At 42.9% G+C, this 16,470-nt stretch overlaps 1 protein-coding gene across 2 annotated transcripts in view; it reads right to left on the bottom strand.

The window, feature by feature from the left end:
- dnaaf5 (dynein axonemal assembly factor 5) overlaps window positions 1-14,891 on the bottom strand; it is a 103,483-nt gene extending 88,592 nt beyond the window's left edge. For both annotated transcript variants that reach the window (XM_078558885.1, XM_078558886.1), the window contains exons 1-2: window positions 14,338-14,891; window positions 2,685-2,869 (exon numbers count right to left, since the gene is read on the bottom strand). In XM_078558885.1, the coding sequence (XP_078415011.1) occupies window positions 2,685-2,869; window positions 14,338-14,890 (738 nt within the window). In that variant the 5' untranslated portion in view covers window position 14,891. The remainder of the gene's footprint in view (window positions 1-2,684; window positions 2,870-14,337) is intronic.
- Window positions 14,892-16,470: the final 1,579 nt, after the last annotated feature.

Raw genomic sequence — 16,470 nt, 5'->3', positions numbered from 1 at the left:
GGTTAAAGTACCTCCAATCTTCTCAGCCTATGTCAGCTTGAGAAAACAGTCTTGACACCTGCTTGTAATGGCATGGGAAATTGATACAATAATAACACCCAAATCAGGGTGTTGTCGGCACATTCTTTTCTCTGCTTTTGGGTTTCCTTGTCCACCTCTCCATCTCCTCTAATATTTTATTTTTGGTCGACTCTTACTTTTACTTAGCCTCATCTCCACCATTCCAAGTACATTAAAAGCATTAGATCCAGAAAGAAAGCACTTTCAATCACAGAAATGTTGTCAGTGGGATGGTAAGTGGGGAGAAAGCCGCATAAGCGAAGAAACTGAGGTATGGACAAGTCAAACAAAATATAGAGAGTAAAGCACAGAGATGGAGAGCTTGAGTCTCCACTCAATGTACTCTCAGTTTCAATATTCGAATGAATAGATGCAACAACAGCCAATTTTGTGATCCATTAGACAGGTTCAATGTCTCTTTTTGCATGGAGTATTTAACTCTTAATTGACAGACACACATTCTCACCTACATTACTTCTGTTAAACTTACAGAAAATCAGAATGACCCTAAATCAAAAAAAGTGAACAATGCTTTAAAGTCTTGAGTTTTGATAGATGATTCAAGAAGGTGGCAGCCAATGTGCACACAGTAAGCTCTCACAAACAATATATCAATGACTGGACTTGTGATGTTGGTTGAGGAATAAATATTGGCCACTAGATCCGGACAAAATCCCCTGCTTTTTTTTGAAAAGTGCAAGAGATTTTTTTTTACAGCTACCCAAACAGGCTAACAGCTTATCCACTAGACGGCACCCAAGACAGCACTGCACTTCCTCAGTACTGCCTATGCTCATGTCTTTGGAGTGGGGCTTGAACCCATAAATTTCAGACTCTTGAGTCAAGAGCACTGCACACTGAGTCAAGGTGACACCTAATCTTGCAGTGCATTTCAATATAAGTAATTTGTTATAACAGCATATAGTGTTTTACAAGCAGCAACACTGTAAAGTAACTAGCCAATTTATGACAACTGACTAGTGCATTTAAAGCAGTATCATTCTGGAATGGATCTCCATGCCACTTGGGTATAGAAGAAGAGGAACAAAAATTTTTGGGTGGGGGCATTGTGGGAGGGCTGCTTTGATCATGATTCAGTACTTGTTCTGCAATGCGCAAATATGAGCATTTAGGAACAGGATTGGGCTGAGCTGTGATGTTCATCCAACAACGAGCCTATTTGACAATCAGCTTAAAGAAAATGTACCTTCTCAAAGTATACGAGCCAGAGAGCTGATTATTGTCCTTGGAAGCATAACCCAGAATGGGCAGACAGGGGGAGGAGCTAGGGGGTACAGTGGAATATGCTAAAATCAAAAAACGAGTACATCCTTTCTTCACCTATTAATGACGAGTTACTATGTTCCAGTTTTTTAATTCATTTATGGGGTGTGGGCATCGCTGGCTACACCAGCAATTATTGCCCACACCTAATTGCCCTTGAGAAGACGTTGGTGAATCATTTTCTCGCGCTGCAGCAGTGTATGTGTTGTGGAAACACCCATAGTGTGGTTAGAAAGGGAGTTCCAGGATTCTGACCCAGCAATGGTGAAGGAATGGCAATATAGCTTCAAGTCAGGATGGTGTGTGGCTTGGAACTTGAAGGTGATGGTGTTCCCATGCATCTGCTGCCCTTGTCCTTCTAAGTGATACAGGTCACAGGTTTGGAAGGTGCTGTCAAAGGAGCCTTGGTGAGTTGCTGCAGTGCATCTTGATGATGGTACACACCGCTGCCAGTGTGTGTAGGAGGTGGGGGGAGTGAATGTTGAAGGTGAGAGATAAGGTGCCAATCAAGGGGGCTGCTTTGTCCTGGATGGTGTCAAGCTTCTTGGGTGTTGATTGGGCTGCACTCGTCCAGGCAAGTGGAGAGTATTCCATCACACTCGTGGCTTGTGCCTTGTACATGGTGGACGGCTTTGGGGAGTCAGGAGGTGAGTTACTCACCATAGAATTCCAAGCCATTTGACCTGCTCTTGTAACCACAGTATTTATACGGCTGGTCAAGTTCAGTTTCAATTCAATAGTAAGCCCCAGGATGTTGGGGATTCAGCAATGGTAGTGCCAATGTATGTCAAGGGGAGATGGTTAGATTCTCTCTTGCTGGAGATGGTCATTGCCTGGCATTTGTGTGGCACGAATGTTGCTTGCCACTTATGAGCCTAAGCCTGAATATTATCCAGGTCTTGCTGCATATGGACACAGATTGCTTCAGTATCTGAGTTGTCACGAATGGTGAACATTGTGCAATTATCCGCAAACATCCCCACTTCTGACCTTATGATGGAGGGAGTGTCATTGGTGAAGCAGCTGAACATGGTTTGGCCTAGGACACTGCCCTAATTAATTCCTGTAAATGCAAGGGTAAATACAGTACTTCAATTCTGCACTCCTAGGATGAAGTCTCTCTTATTAGAAACACATTTTGGAAAAATGCTGTACCCTTGATGCTCTGCTTATTAGGCTTGGAAAGTAGAAAATGTACTCTGTGATTCTTAAGCATAGTGCATTGTTTGTAACTAGTCTGCAACAAGGCACGTTTTATTTTTTGACATAAATAAAAACAATGCATACATTCTTACATTTAAACACTGTAAAGGAAATAATAAGATAGAATTTCCCCTCACCAGTGGTGCATCATCAAAAAGTCGCTGTGCCAAATGTGAGAGAACATCATCAACAGATTTTCCATTGCCATACTGAATGACTGTTCCTGTTGCCTGTATGACTGCCACACGGACCTTTGAATGCTGGTGGGAGATGGTCTGCATCAACGGTTTTATTAGAGTTTCAGACTGCATGTGAAAAGTTTCTATAAAAAGGAAAAAAAACTGAGCGAATAGTCCAATTTTATCCAGAAGTCATCATGCAGAAACACTCTTACCTAAAATCTTTTCCTGTGGCTCTCCAGTATGACGCAAAGATAAGAGGGTTTCCTCTCACTGTCTGATCAAAAATCAATTTTAGTTTTGCCATCAGTCTGGTTGCTTGCTAATATTGAGATTTACGTTGACTTTTAAAAGACTTTATTTTCAAAAAAAGCACAGATGCTCCATTTTCTTGGTAATTATGAAGAGAAGAGTGAACTCTTTCACAGGCATACTAGTCCATTTTCAATGAATGATCTGCTGAGTTTTACATGCAATGATTCCGGTGGTAGTGTCCCATGGTGAGCTCAGCAGCAGCTTTCAAATCTCAACACCACTTTGTGGCATTAAACCGCCCCATTCGTACCGAGACAAAAACTGGCAGAGTCAAGACAGAGACCTTTCATGACTTACGGATCATTAATGTTGAAAAGCTGTTGTAAATCCACTGTTATGAAGCTCTTCCAATGTGGCACCTCTGGGTATGTGCAATCGAATTAATTAAAACACATTCATAGGCTCAGCATGGAGACATTTGAAGAATAGCAAGGATTCTAATTCCATAAGTCTAAAGTGTCAGTCACTTTTACAAGCGGTTAAAAAAAAACTTACCAAAACACACAGACATGTTGTATGACTGTCTGCCAATGGACACTGCAAGTTTATCTTATCAGGATTTATTTTCAAATTAAATTCTTAGTTTTACATTACAGGACTAGTATGAGGAACAAACTATTTTAATTAATATCTATGTAAGACAAATATCATCACAAAAGTTATGCCCACCCATCAATGTTCATTAGCCTGTAAATGAGAAGAACCACTTGTCCTGCAAAAGGCTGTCAGAACATTTATAGTAATTTAATGTGAACAGTCAAAAACTTGGGATATATTGCAACGGTGCAGCTCAGCTAAGTTCAAATGATTTTAAATGCTCACAACATTTGCTGCCAGAAATATCATAGGGATGTGACACAATGCTTTGCAGTTGCTATGGCACTGCAGGCCCTTGGAAACATCTAGCACCATTTCAAATACATGCTGCATTGCTGGCACAGGTCCATCAGTTGTAATCTACAATTATTAAAACAGTTATTAGATTGAAAAGAAAAATATTTTCTCTAGGACAATATGCTTGGAATCAAGTTTCTCTGCCAAAACTGTGCAGTTTGTCCCATTTAAAAAAGAAAAAAGTGCTTTCAACCATTCTCCAGGCAGGCGAGTGACACTGTGCCAAGCCACACTCCCTTCAGAGTTCAGAGTCTAGAAAACCAAGCTCTTGGAAGCACAGTAATGGCTCTGGCTCCATTGAGAATTGTGGGACTTAGCCACTAGTTGTGAAACAGCTTTGTCAACACTCACCTCCCTGAATTTTCACATCAGTGACTGGGTGAACTGCCTATTTCCAGAGTTTATTGGTGGTAGGTTTATATCTGCACTCACAGGCCAAGTTTGGAAAGCCTGAAGATATTTTTGATCTATTTGTTTGCTGCAATGTTTGTTTCATGCTATAACACAATGTTACACAAGTTTTCTTTTCAACCTAAGAGCAAAATACTTTGGATGATAGAAATCTGAAATAGAAACAGAAAATTGGAAATAGACAGCAGATCTGTCAGCATCTCAGGAGGAACAAAATTGATATTTCTTCAAAGTTCTGTCGTGGGGACACCAACCTGAAACACTAACTCTGTTTCTCTCTCCACAGATGCTGACAGACCAGCTGAGCATGCCCAGAATTTTTAAACTTTTTAAGGCACTTAGCATGCTACATTATTTCACCCCCTCTTCCAATCCTGGGTACAATCTTCAAATGTTATTGTGTAGGCACTCTTCCCTTCATGATTCAGTGTGCTTAAAATGAATACTTTTTACAGATACAAACACGTGTATCCAAAGCTCTGATTTTATCTGCTTCAATCTGCAGAATGAAGATAAATAATAGGCTCCAATGTTAAAATTGTTGAGGATGAAATGAGATTTAGCGGTATTACATTCTGCACTTAAAATATACCCCATCACTATAGAACAGCAAGAAAAGCCAAAGGAATGCAGAACTATCTGGTCAAATGGTAAATCTTACATGTATATGAAAAGAGTGAAGCGTGGGAAGCAATCAGGCCCATCAAGCCCACACCATCCAGATACAGTGCAGCAAAATATTTAAGATATAAGATGTTTCCATTCTGTGGGTTTACTTTCAGATGGATCATTGTTCCACCTACCATTCTGCCGCTTCAACAATGAAGATAACTCTCTTTTTTAGTCCATCTGTATGTCATTGCCCTCTCATAGTTCCAATACCGTTCAAATCTGGCCATAACATCTACCCAAATAGTTCCTCCTCCGTTGCTCATGCAGCTTTTTTCAGTATGTTCTGTTCTTGGCTTCCTTCCAACATATTAAAAGGCTCAGGGGGCTGGCTGGTGTCTCTACCTCTGGGAACCTTTCAGCCTGATCGGGAAGTGCTGGACCAGCATTCACAAAGAATTATGAAGTATTGAAATAACATGGATTTACAACCTTTAATGTAGAAATCTACCTCTACAGGCGCTTTCATAAAGCAGGAGGATAAAACAGGCAGAAAGACAAAGGAGATGTTCTGCCTACAACTGGATTGATTAGAGTGGAACCAAACTCCAGAATGGAGAAGTCACCTTGGAGGAGAGGAGGATGTTGTGGTCTACTACAAAGTGGAGGGATAATGCACCACAGTTGTCAATGTCACATCACTTACATTGTTAAGCTTTGTTAATGTCAATTACATTGTTCAAAAGGGCAGGTAATGCGTAATTGAACATAAGTAGCGGATAGCTTGGACATTGGGTGCGGGTGAGCAGTGTTGACACTGAATAGTCAATAAACTATCTCTCAGCAAGGAAAGGCTCTATGTCTTAGTTATGATTTCACCAACTGGCTTAAATCCTGTTAACAACAGTCACAGAATGTTGTTTGTGTCAAAGCCAGGTGACTTCATATACACGCATGGAAGTTGGACTCTTGTCTGCAGATGCTAATTCTGAGGAAGGGGGCATATGCTAATTCCAGGGGGGGAGAGGGGAGGGGAGGCGGTGGGGGAAAGAGGGGAGGGGAGTCGGGGGGAAAGAGGGGAGGGGAGGCGGGAGGGGAGAGAGGGGAGGGGAGGCGGGAGGGGAGAGAGGGGAGGGGAGGCGGGGGGGAAAGAGGGGAGGAGAGGCGGGGGAAAGGGGGGAGAAGAGGAGTGGGAAGAGAAAGGGGGAAGGAGGTAGCGAAAGGGGGAATGAGGAAGGGGTTGATGATGATGATGAGGGCATCAAGAAGAGAAATGTGGGAGATTCTGAATGTAATTGTGAGGGGCAGGGAGAGAAATCATTGCTGAAGATGCACTGGCTGCATTTAGATAGGCTGGTGTGGAACCATATAAAGGTTGTCTCTTGTAACTAGTCAACGGAAAAGTAGCAGATGAGGATGGCGTGGTCCACTTTTCCAAACATTAGAGAGAGAACAAGATCTGTGATCAGCCAGAATTATTGCAATGCTGTAAAGCAGGATTAAAGTTCAAAAGGTGAAGGAATTCAAATGTTAATTTTTTAACAGAGATGTGGACTGCTGGAAGCCCGATTTTTGAACAGTGATGTTTGAGATTGATCAGCAGTTGGACAAATGATAAGTTTTATTGGAAACGTGTTATTGTGATATTTTCCAACGAATGGTAACCATTAATAATGTTAATTGGCTGAGAGCTAGGAAATGAAGTTGAATGGAGATGCAGCAGGTTGAATTTTGGGGAGAGGGCGTAAGGATATGGAAGAAAATCTGCAGTGATGGGGAAAGCAGAGTTAGAGTGGTGGTGGGGTAATAGAATGTTAGGAGCAGGCTGCAGTGAAAGGGATTACCAGCAGCTGCACAGATCATCTCAATCATTAAGATTAAGAAATTCACAAGGAAAGGAACTTAATAAAGTCATTAGCTTTGAGGAAAAGGAACTTTGTGTTGTTCTTACCTTCCAGGATAATCCTGGAGTCGTAGGCTGCTTTGGTTAAAGAGAGATGCATGATAATACTAAATGTGGTGTTCCAGAACTGCCAATGGATGACCAGGTAAAAATTCAGTAAGTACACTGTTTCTAGTCCTCTAATTTGAGGAAACAAGGATGGCAATGACAGCACACCATGTTTTAGCAACAATTAGGCTGATGTAGGAGCAGAGACAGACTATATTACAAAGGTGGAAGTAGGCAGTCTAGGTGATGGTGAGTGTATGGGTTTGTAAGCTCAGCTCAAAATCAAACAGGATGCTGGGATTGCAAACAGTACAGTTCTGCAGTGGTCAGGGAAAGGGGCTGGAGTCTGTGAGTAGGGAACAAAGTCTGTGACGTGGTAAACGAAAATAATGGCTTCAGTCTTGCAACTATTTGACTGAAGCAAGTTGTAGTGGTGAGCTAGATCTTATCATCATCAGTGTGCACGTGGAACATGATGCTGTGATTGTCAGATGATGTCACTAAGGGGCAGCATGCAGATGAGGAATGAGGGGGCAAAAACCTAGACCCTTTGAGTAACTGTGAATACACTGTGCAGGAGCAGGAGCGGGAGCCAGTTTTGGAGAAACGTGGTAATACTAGATTTAGAAGTGCCAGATGAGAGTGGATGACCAGACATAAACCAAAAATATTCACGTTTACAGTCCAAAGAGGGGCACAAAACTAGTGGAATGGTAAGGTTGGGAGATAGTGAGAGATTTGAAGGGAACAAGTATGGCAGAGACAGGAAAGAAATCATCAGGCATACAGTAGCACCTGTTATGGTGGGTGACAGCCAGAGACCAGAAATGCTAAGGAACCAAGGGTCTAGTGAGAAGGAAGAATTAAAGGAAATTAGTATTACGTAAAAAAAAGTGCGGGAGAAATTAATGGGACTGAAAGCTGATAAATCCACATCCCAGGGTGCCAGGATACTAAATGAGGTGGCCATGGAAATAGTGGATGCATTGGTTGTCACCCTTCCAGAATCTACAAAATTTTGGAACAGTCCCGGCAGATTAGAGGATAGCAAATGCAAACCCACTATTTAAAAAAGGAGGGAAGGAGAAAACAGCGAATTACAGACCGGTTAGCATAACATCAGTAGTAGGGGAAATGCTAGAGTCTATTATAAAGGATGTGATAATAGGACACTTGGAAAATATCAACGGGATTAGACAAAGTCAATATGGATTTATGAAAGGGAAATCACGTTTGACACTTTTGGTTTATGTCTGGATGCACTCTCATGTCTGGAGTATTTTGGAGGACGTAACTAGCAGAATCTATAAGGGAGAACCAGTGGATGTGGTGCATTTGGATTTTCAGAAAGTTTTTGGTAAAGTCCCATGTGAGAAGTTAGTGTGCAAGATTCAAGCACATGGGATTGGGGGTAATATATTGGCATGGATTGAGAATTGGTTAGCAGACAGGAAATCGAGAGTAGGAATAAATGGGTCTTTTTCGGAATGCCAGGCTGTGACTAGTGGGGTACCGCAAGGATCAGTGCTTGGGCCCCAACTATTCACAATATATATGTCAATGATTTGGATGAGGGGACCAAATGTAATATTTCCAAGTTTGCTGACGACACAAAACTTGGTGGGAATGAGAGTGGTGGGGAGGGTGTCAAGATGCTTCAAGTTGATTTAGACAGGTTGAGTGAGTGGGCAAATACATGGCAGATGCAGTATAATGTGGATAAGTGCAAAGTTATCCATTTCAGTACGAAAAACAGAATGGCAGAGTATTATTTAAATGGTGATGGATTGGGAAATGTTGATGTACAAAGGGACCTGGGTGTCCTTGTACACCAATCATTGAAAGCAAGCATGCAGCTGCAGCAAACAGTAAAGAAGGCAAATGGTTTGTTGGCCTTCATTGTGAGAGGACTTGAGTATAGCAGCAAGGATGTCTTACTGCAGCTGCACAGGACCTTGGGGAGACCACGCCTGGAGTATTATGTGCAGTTTTGGTCTCCTTACCCAAGAAAGGATAAACTTGCCATAGAGAGAGTGCAGCGAAGGTTCACAGGCTGATTCCTGGGATGACAGGATTGTCGTATGAGGAGCGATTGGGCCGACTAGGCCTGTATTCACTGGAGTTCAGAAGAATTAAAAGGGATATAATTGAAACACAAAATTCTGACAGGGCTGGACAGACTGGAAGCAGGGATGATATTTCCTCTGGCTGGGGGGGTCTAGAACTAGGGGTCACAGTCTCAGGATACAGGGTAGGTCATTTAGGACTGAGATGAGGAAAAACTTTTTCACTCAGAGGGTGATGAACTTGTGGAATTCTCTGTCATAGGGGGCTGTGGAGGCCAAGTCACTGAATATATTTAAGGAGGAAATAGATAGATTTCTAGGCTCTAAAGGTGTCAAGGGGCATGGGGAGAGAACAGGAGTAAGGTGTTGAGACAGGGGATCAGCCATGATCATATTGAATGGTGGAGCAGGCTTGAAGGGCTCAATGACCTACTTCTGCTTCTTTTTTCTAGGTTTCTATGAGACCCAACTCAGAGGGGAAAAAAAATTCCCACGTGATTGTGACAGAACACTATAATCATTCCACCACTGGCAGCCATTCCTTCAGTTACCGAGGCCTTAACCTCCGGAATTCTTTCTTCCTCTAAAACGCTTAAAATCTGTCTTTTCGATCAAGCATTTGGTCATCTGCCCTAATACCTCATGTAACTGAGTATCATATTTTGCTTTAGAATGCAATGCACGTAGGGACAGACAAAAGTGAGCGAGACTAAAATGACCAGTTTTCTGCACATGTGCATCCTACATCAAGTATTACGTTTCTCAAACTGGCTACTGCTTCAGAATCATCCTGGAGGCAAGGTCAACACAAAATTCCTTTTATTTCACCCTTGTCTGTTTCTGGTTCCATTCCCATCCATCTAGTCTTAGCCAGAGATTCTTATAAAGTGGACGAAATGGCTTCTGCTCTCAAGCCTTTATACACCAAGGATGACAGAGGTCACATGACTATGGCAAGCCGCACTGCACAAGGCATTTCTCCAAACATCCTCATTTTCATTAAAAAACCCTTCATACTATCATTTGCAGTTGCAAATCTGGCATGTACATGTTCTACGATGGAAATCGTCATACATGTACAGAAAACTGGTCACTCTAGTCTCACCCACTTTCACCTGTCCCTATACAAGCATAGCACACAATTTTTAAGCGTTCAGGTCTTCTAATGGAATACATGTGGGTTCTTATTGGCTGTTAGTCCGCTGTCTGCTCGTCCCTGGGGTGATGTTGCCTCTCCAGGAAATTTTGCTGCAGTGGGGGGGGTGGGGGGAACAGATGATTGATGATCTCTGGGACTGGTGGTTATTTCAGTGCCTTGTGCTGTCGCAAACTCATATTCCTCATCAGCTGTGAAGGAGCAGCTTCTCCACTTGTACGTATATGTCTGCGTTTACAATAATATATTTGTTCATTTAATTTTCACTGTGTATGATCGAGGTGACAACTTCTCTACAGAGGCTCCAAGTTGCCAAGCTGGCTGACTTTTGTTGAGAGCATTGAATGTCTGCACTCTGACTGGCTCTCCAATTCTTAACTCTGGCAATGATTTGGCAGCTTTATCAAAGTGAAATTTGGCTGTTGTTTCACTTTAATTTTGTCACTCACTCCTATTACTACTTCTGGTTGCAGTGATGTTTTAGCTATTGGAAGTGCAGTTTGGGTGTGGCATGACATTAGTCACGGAACTGGACTACTGTTCATGCCTTCAGTAGGTGCATTTCTCCACTCCTAGCTTACTGTGTACACATCTGTGCTGGATCTACTCGATTTTTGATGATCCCTTTGGCAATCTTCACTGCTGCCTCAACCTTTCCATTTGACTGGGGATAGTGCAGAGATGGTGTCTAGTGCTGACTTTCCCCAATCTAAATGATTGGGAAAGCGCCTGAATTCTTCACTCGTGAACTGAGGGCCATTATCACTTGATGTTCATTACAAGCACTGACTCATGTGGTTCTTGATCTCATTGCTTATGTTTGGCCAGTAGACCACTTCTTTCCTTCCTCAAACTGGACTCAATTCCTTGATGGCTTGCTTGGATATGCTTCAGCATGTCTTTCCTCTTCTCCTTGGGATGACGACTATAGTTCCTTTGTACAAGATGCCATATTGGGTAATCACTTCATTCCTGTATGCCCAATGCGCCCTTATAGCAATAGGTGTGTCCTTGATGGTTTCCGGTCATTCTTCCATCAGCACTTGGAGAGTTGCATCTTGTTGCGTAGTTTGTTTGATCTGAGCAAGATGCTTGTCTGTCAGATTCAATGTCCCTGTTGGGTTGATGACTTCCAGAGCATGACATGCTGTTGCCTCTTGTTGAAGCTGGAAGATTTCACACTCTGTACTAGCATCAGCAGCTTTTTCAAAATAAGTGCAACTCTTAACAGTATGTTGGCAATGTACATCCACTTCCCCTGCTTCTACTTCACTTCCAAATGATATCTCTGCAAATGAAGTAACATCAATTGCAGACGCTCTGCAGCAGATAGAAATGGTTTGCGAAAGAAGCTTTGAAGCAGCTTGTGGTCAGACTCTACCATCACTTTGCCTCTTCCAAACAGTTACTGATTAAAATGCTCACAAGCAAAGGCACTTTTTCTCAATCAGTGTGTAGCGTCGTTCAGTTTGCGTTAACACTCTGAATGCAAATGTATCTCATTGTCCTTGTTGCATGGGGGCTGCTCCAAGTCCTGGCTTGCTGACATCACATTGCAGGGTGACCTCATCGTTAACATCGTAGTACTTCAGCACTGGTACTATTGTCACTAGTTGTTCGATGTGGGTGGAAGCTGCTTCTTGTTGTGTCCCAATACCATTGAACATCCTTTGCAGTGAACTTGTATATAGGTTCACACTCCAATGCCAAATTGGGCAAGAACTTTGCTTGGTAGTTCAGAAATCCAAATCGTTGCACCGCCTCCACATCTGTTGGTTGCTGCATGTGTTACAGCTCTCACTTTATCAGGATCAGGGCAAACTCCTTTCACTGTCAGTACATGACCTATGTACTTGACTTCAGTCACCTTCAATTGCAGTTTCTTCTTCAACTTCAACTGCGAACTCTCTCTAGCAGCCTTAGTAGATTCTGATAATGGTCTGCGATGGCTTCTTCCATTGAGCCTCCACATCCATAGATGAACAGATCATCCACAATCACTTCCACTCCTGGAAGATCATTGTCTATCTCATGCTGTCGGCGTTGATACCCTTCCGGAGCAGTAGAAATGCTAAAGTGCTTGCGCAACCATCTGTACCTCAAAAATGGTACTCAGGACGTAGTCAGGAAACTGCTGTTTTTGTCCAACTTCACTTGCTAGTATCTATCCTTCATATTTAGGGTAGTAAAGACCTTTGCCTTGGTAAATTGTGACAAAATTTCTTCAATGTCTGGCATGGGGTAGTGAAATCTCTTGAAAGCTTTATTGAGGTCCTTTGGATCTATGCACACTCCCAGCTTTCCAGGTTGCTTCATTGCTACCATGCTGCTAATTCAGTCTGCAGGAGTTGTCATGTTAATTACTGCCATCTTTACAAGCTCCTCTATCTTGTCTTTCAGGCTGAATTTGAGGAGAGTTAGAACTCTCCTTGGAAGATGCTGAGTTGGTTGCACACTGTCATTTACTTCAAGATGATATTCACCAGGAAGACATCCAAGACCCAGAAATACATCTTTGAAGTTCTTAGGATTTGTTTAACAGTCAATGGCTTTGTGCCATGCAAAACATTGCAAACATCTTCCAGTACATGGAGGATTATCAGTCCAAACATTTGGCTTGTTTCAGCTGAGATGATTGGATTTTACTTAGTGTCTGCTATCTGGAACTGCAAATCTTCTTTCATCCTTTTGCATTGAGCTCTCAGATTAGTTTGTCCTCATGGGGTGAGCAGTGTTTCATCATATAGCCTCAGCTTTACCTTTGACGGCTTCATTTTTAGGTCACCATCTTGAGCAACTTCACACAGTTCTGCGAAGCTCATGATGTTGTACGTAGCACCGGTATCTATCTGACACTTCATATTAATGATGCTCTTCTTCTGCAGTCACCATTCCAATAGTCACAAACCATTCTTTTCCTTGAGACTTAAGAGTAACAACCTGTTCTAGGGTGTAGAGTGATTTGTCAGGTTCATCGTCTGACGTCTCTTCAGCAACCATCTTTGCAGGCTTGCTTTTCTTCTTTCCAGCAAAACACTTGCATGCAAAGTGATTCAGCTTCTTGCAGGTGGAGCACTGCTTTCCTTACACTGGACATGCGTCCTTTTGTTTCTGTGGTGTTCTCTGCAATATTTACATCCAATACTCTGGCCTTGAACTTTCTGCTGGCCTTTCAGTAAATAGTTCTTCCTTCTCTCCATTGCTTTTGCTGAGTTCAGGCCTCCCATGCATGAGCGCAAAGCCTCATCATCAATACTCTGTAGCTGATGACTGACCATTTCAGAGCTTCTGCATATATCAATAGCTTTCTTGATCAAAAGTTTCTCATCTCTCAGGTGTGCGCTGACAGCAGGGTCTCTTGTCCCTAAGACAGTCCTATCTATAACCAGCATCTTTCAGTTGCCCAAATGCACAAGATTCAACTAGGCATCTCAATGCAGTCACAAACTGATTAATGTTCTCTCCCTCTTCATGAGGTCTGGTGTTGAACATGTTGTGTTCATAAATAATATTAGAGGGTTTACAATGGGTCTTTAAGGCCTCTAAAATTTCACAAGACTGGCTTTTCTGCTCCTCAGTGAGGTCAAGGGAGCAATACAGGTTGTAGCACTTTCCTCAGCACTGATAACAGAGTTGCTACTCTTATTTGTTTAGATTTCTCGTTTAACTCTGGAAATTTCATAGTTTTGCCATTGAGACTGGAAGAATTTCTAAGTTATTTTCAAATCTGCTTTCATCTCCATAGCAGTAGATATTGGAATATTGAAAGCCATACTGATTTCTGCAATGATCAATGTCCTGTACAAAGTTGGAGGTTCAAGTTTTAATTATTCTCTTTTGTTTCTTACTTACAGCTGTTGGTTCTCATACAGCTATTAAAATCCACTCAGTTTCAGCTGCACACTCCTGACACCATGTTTCAAGTGGTGGATGAAATAGCTTCTGCTCTCAAGCCTTCATATGCCAAGGAAGCAGAAATCACAGGACTGGCAAGCCACATTGCACAAAGGCACTTCTCCAAACAATGCTCCTGCGAAGCACCTTGAAACATTTATTACATTAAAGGCTCTATATAAATAGATGATGTTGTGCTTTGTTATGTGGAGCCTTTTAATGATGTGAATTTTCAGCAGCACCAAACCAGAGAAGGACAATCCACACTGTTCCTTCCCCAAAACTTGGTCAAAGGAGGTCAACCTCTGCACTTACCGTATGTGCATTTTGCATATTTGGCCGCGCATTCGCAGCTCTTCTTCTTGACCTCGGGGAACGGGTCCACGATGGTTCTCTGCAGTATCCTGACCATATCCTCCAGGTAGGAGGCCAGCTTCCTGCCGCATACCTCGACGGTTAGCACCAGTAGCTGGAGCAGGGCCAGTCGCAGCTCCTCGGCCGGTTCGGTCATTTCCTGTTGGCCCAGGCGCTGCACGGCGGTGGGGATGAGCTGAGGCAGGGCCTCGTAGGGCCGGGGCACAGCGCGCATGAAGTCGGCCAGGGTGTGCGCGGCCAGCTCCCGGCAGCGCTCGGCCGGGTCGGAAAGGGAGCTGAGGAGAGGCCGCAGGAGGGAGGCCAGCAGCCGCTGCTGGACCCCGCTCGGCAGCTGCTGCTCCACCGTCCCGGCGCGGATACACTCCAGCGCCCGGCGCCGGGAGCTCTTGCTCTCGTTGCCGAGGCAGTTGATGTGGCGGCTGAGCGCCTGGCACACGGCAACCGCCTGCTCCACCTCAGCCGCCGGCTCCTCCATCACCACCGCCGCCGCCATCTTCCCCGTTACTAATGGCAACTGGTCGCTGCTTTACGACCGTTACTAAGGACTTGCTTGATGGCAATTCAAACAAAACCAACTTTATTGCCGCTGTTTGTAGCTTCTGTCTCTGACATAAACGGTCACAATGCAGGTGAGGGGCAGATACCAAGAGGCTAACTTTAGAGCCGGGTCGTTCAGGGGTGAGCTTTTTCATCTGGAGTGTTAGAATCATAAAATGGTTACAGTGCAGATGGCAAAACTTTAAAAGTATTATGGATTGTGAAGAGGATAGTGATAGACTTCGAGTGGACATAGTCAGGCTGGTGGCAGATGAAATTTAATGCAGAGAAGTGTGTAGAGATACATTTTCGTAGGAAGAATGAGGAGAGGCAATCTAAGAGGTATAATTCTAAATGGGGCGCAGGAACAGAGGTACCTGGAGATAAATGTGTACAAATCATTGAAGGCGGCAGGACACGGCGAGAAAGCGGTTAGAAAGGCATATGGGATCTTGGGCTTTATAAAAAGTGGTAATTGCCCTTGAGAAGGTGGTGGTGAGCTGCCTTCTTGAACTGCTGCAGTCCATGTGGTGTAGGTACATTCACAGTGCTGTTAGGGAGGGAGTACCAGGATTTTGACCCAGCGACAGTGAAGGAACGGTGATGAAGTTCCAAGTCTGGATGGTGCATGGCTTGGAGGGGAACTTGCATGTAGTGGTGTTGCCACAATTTGAAAGGCACCACTTTTGCAATGATATATTATGTAGTCCTTAAAGTAAAATAACAAAGTCCTATTTCAACAAAATCATAACATTATTGCATATTGAGGTACCCACCAGTCAGAGAAGACAAATTAGCTTGTGGAATTGAAAGCAACTATTTCACAAGATGATTGAATCTTCTTAACATGTGCAGAAATTAGCTTCAAATTGCATGAGAATGGAAAAATAAACATATTGTAACATAATATATTTGGGAAGGATAGAAAAGATAAGAAAAGGGACAGTCATGTTAAGTGAAGAAATACACACTAAAGAGGGTTGGTACAGCATGGGAAGAAAGGTCCATAGATAGATAATGATTGAGCTTCAAAGATTTTTTTAAAACAGTCTTATATTAGTAGGTGTGTATTATAGACCTCTAAATCAGAGGATGAAATAAAAGAGAAAATTAGCAGTTAGAGAAGGTTAGGAATAACACAATTATCGATATGTATGTAAAACATTTGCTAAATAAACAACCCTTGGTAATTAGCATTGGCAACCCATCCAGATTTATCTATAAACAACTCAGATTAAATAGCTGAAAGCTCACCCGGTAACTGCCACTGCTGTATCTGGGGTGGGTTATTTCCTGGATCCTAGGATCAAGGGGCCATTCAGCCACTGAAGCCTGTTCCAACATTCAATGAGATCATGGCTGTTCTGTATCCTAACTTCATCCATCCAGCTATCTCCATATCCTTTAATATCCTTGGCTAACAAGAATCTATCGATCTCAAATTTTAAATTATTAATTGCACTAGCATCTACTGCTTTGTGTGGGAGAGAATTCCAACTTCTGCCACTCTTTGTGTGTTGAAGTGTTTCCTATGTT

Source organism: Cetorhinus maximus, chromosome 15, assembly GCF_964194155.1.
Source record: "Cetorhinus maximus chromosome 15, sCetMax3.hap1.1, whole genome shotgun sequence".
Taxonomy (NCBI): domain Eukaryota; kingdom Metazoa; phylum Chordata; class Chondrichthyes; order Lamniformes; family Cetorhinidae; genus Cetorhinus; species Cetorhinus maximus.
The sequence above is the reverse complement of the archived record's forward strand: the minus strand, read 5'-3'. Positions and strand labels throughout refer to the sequence as shown.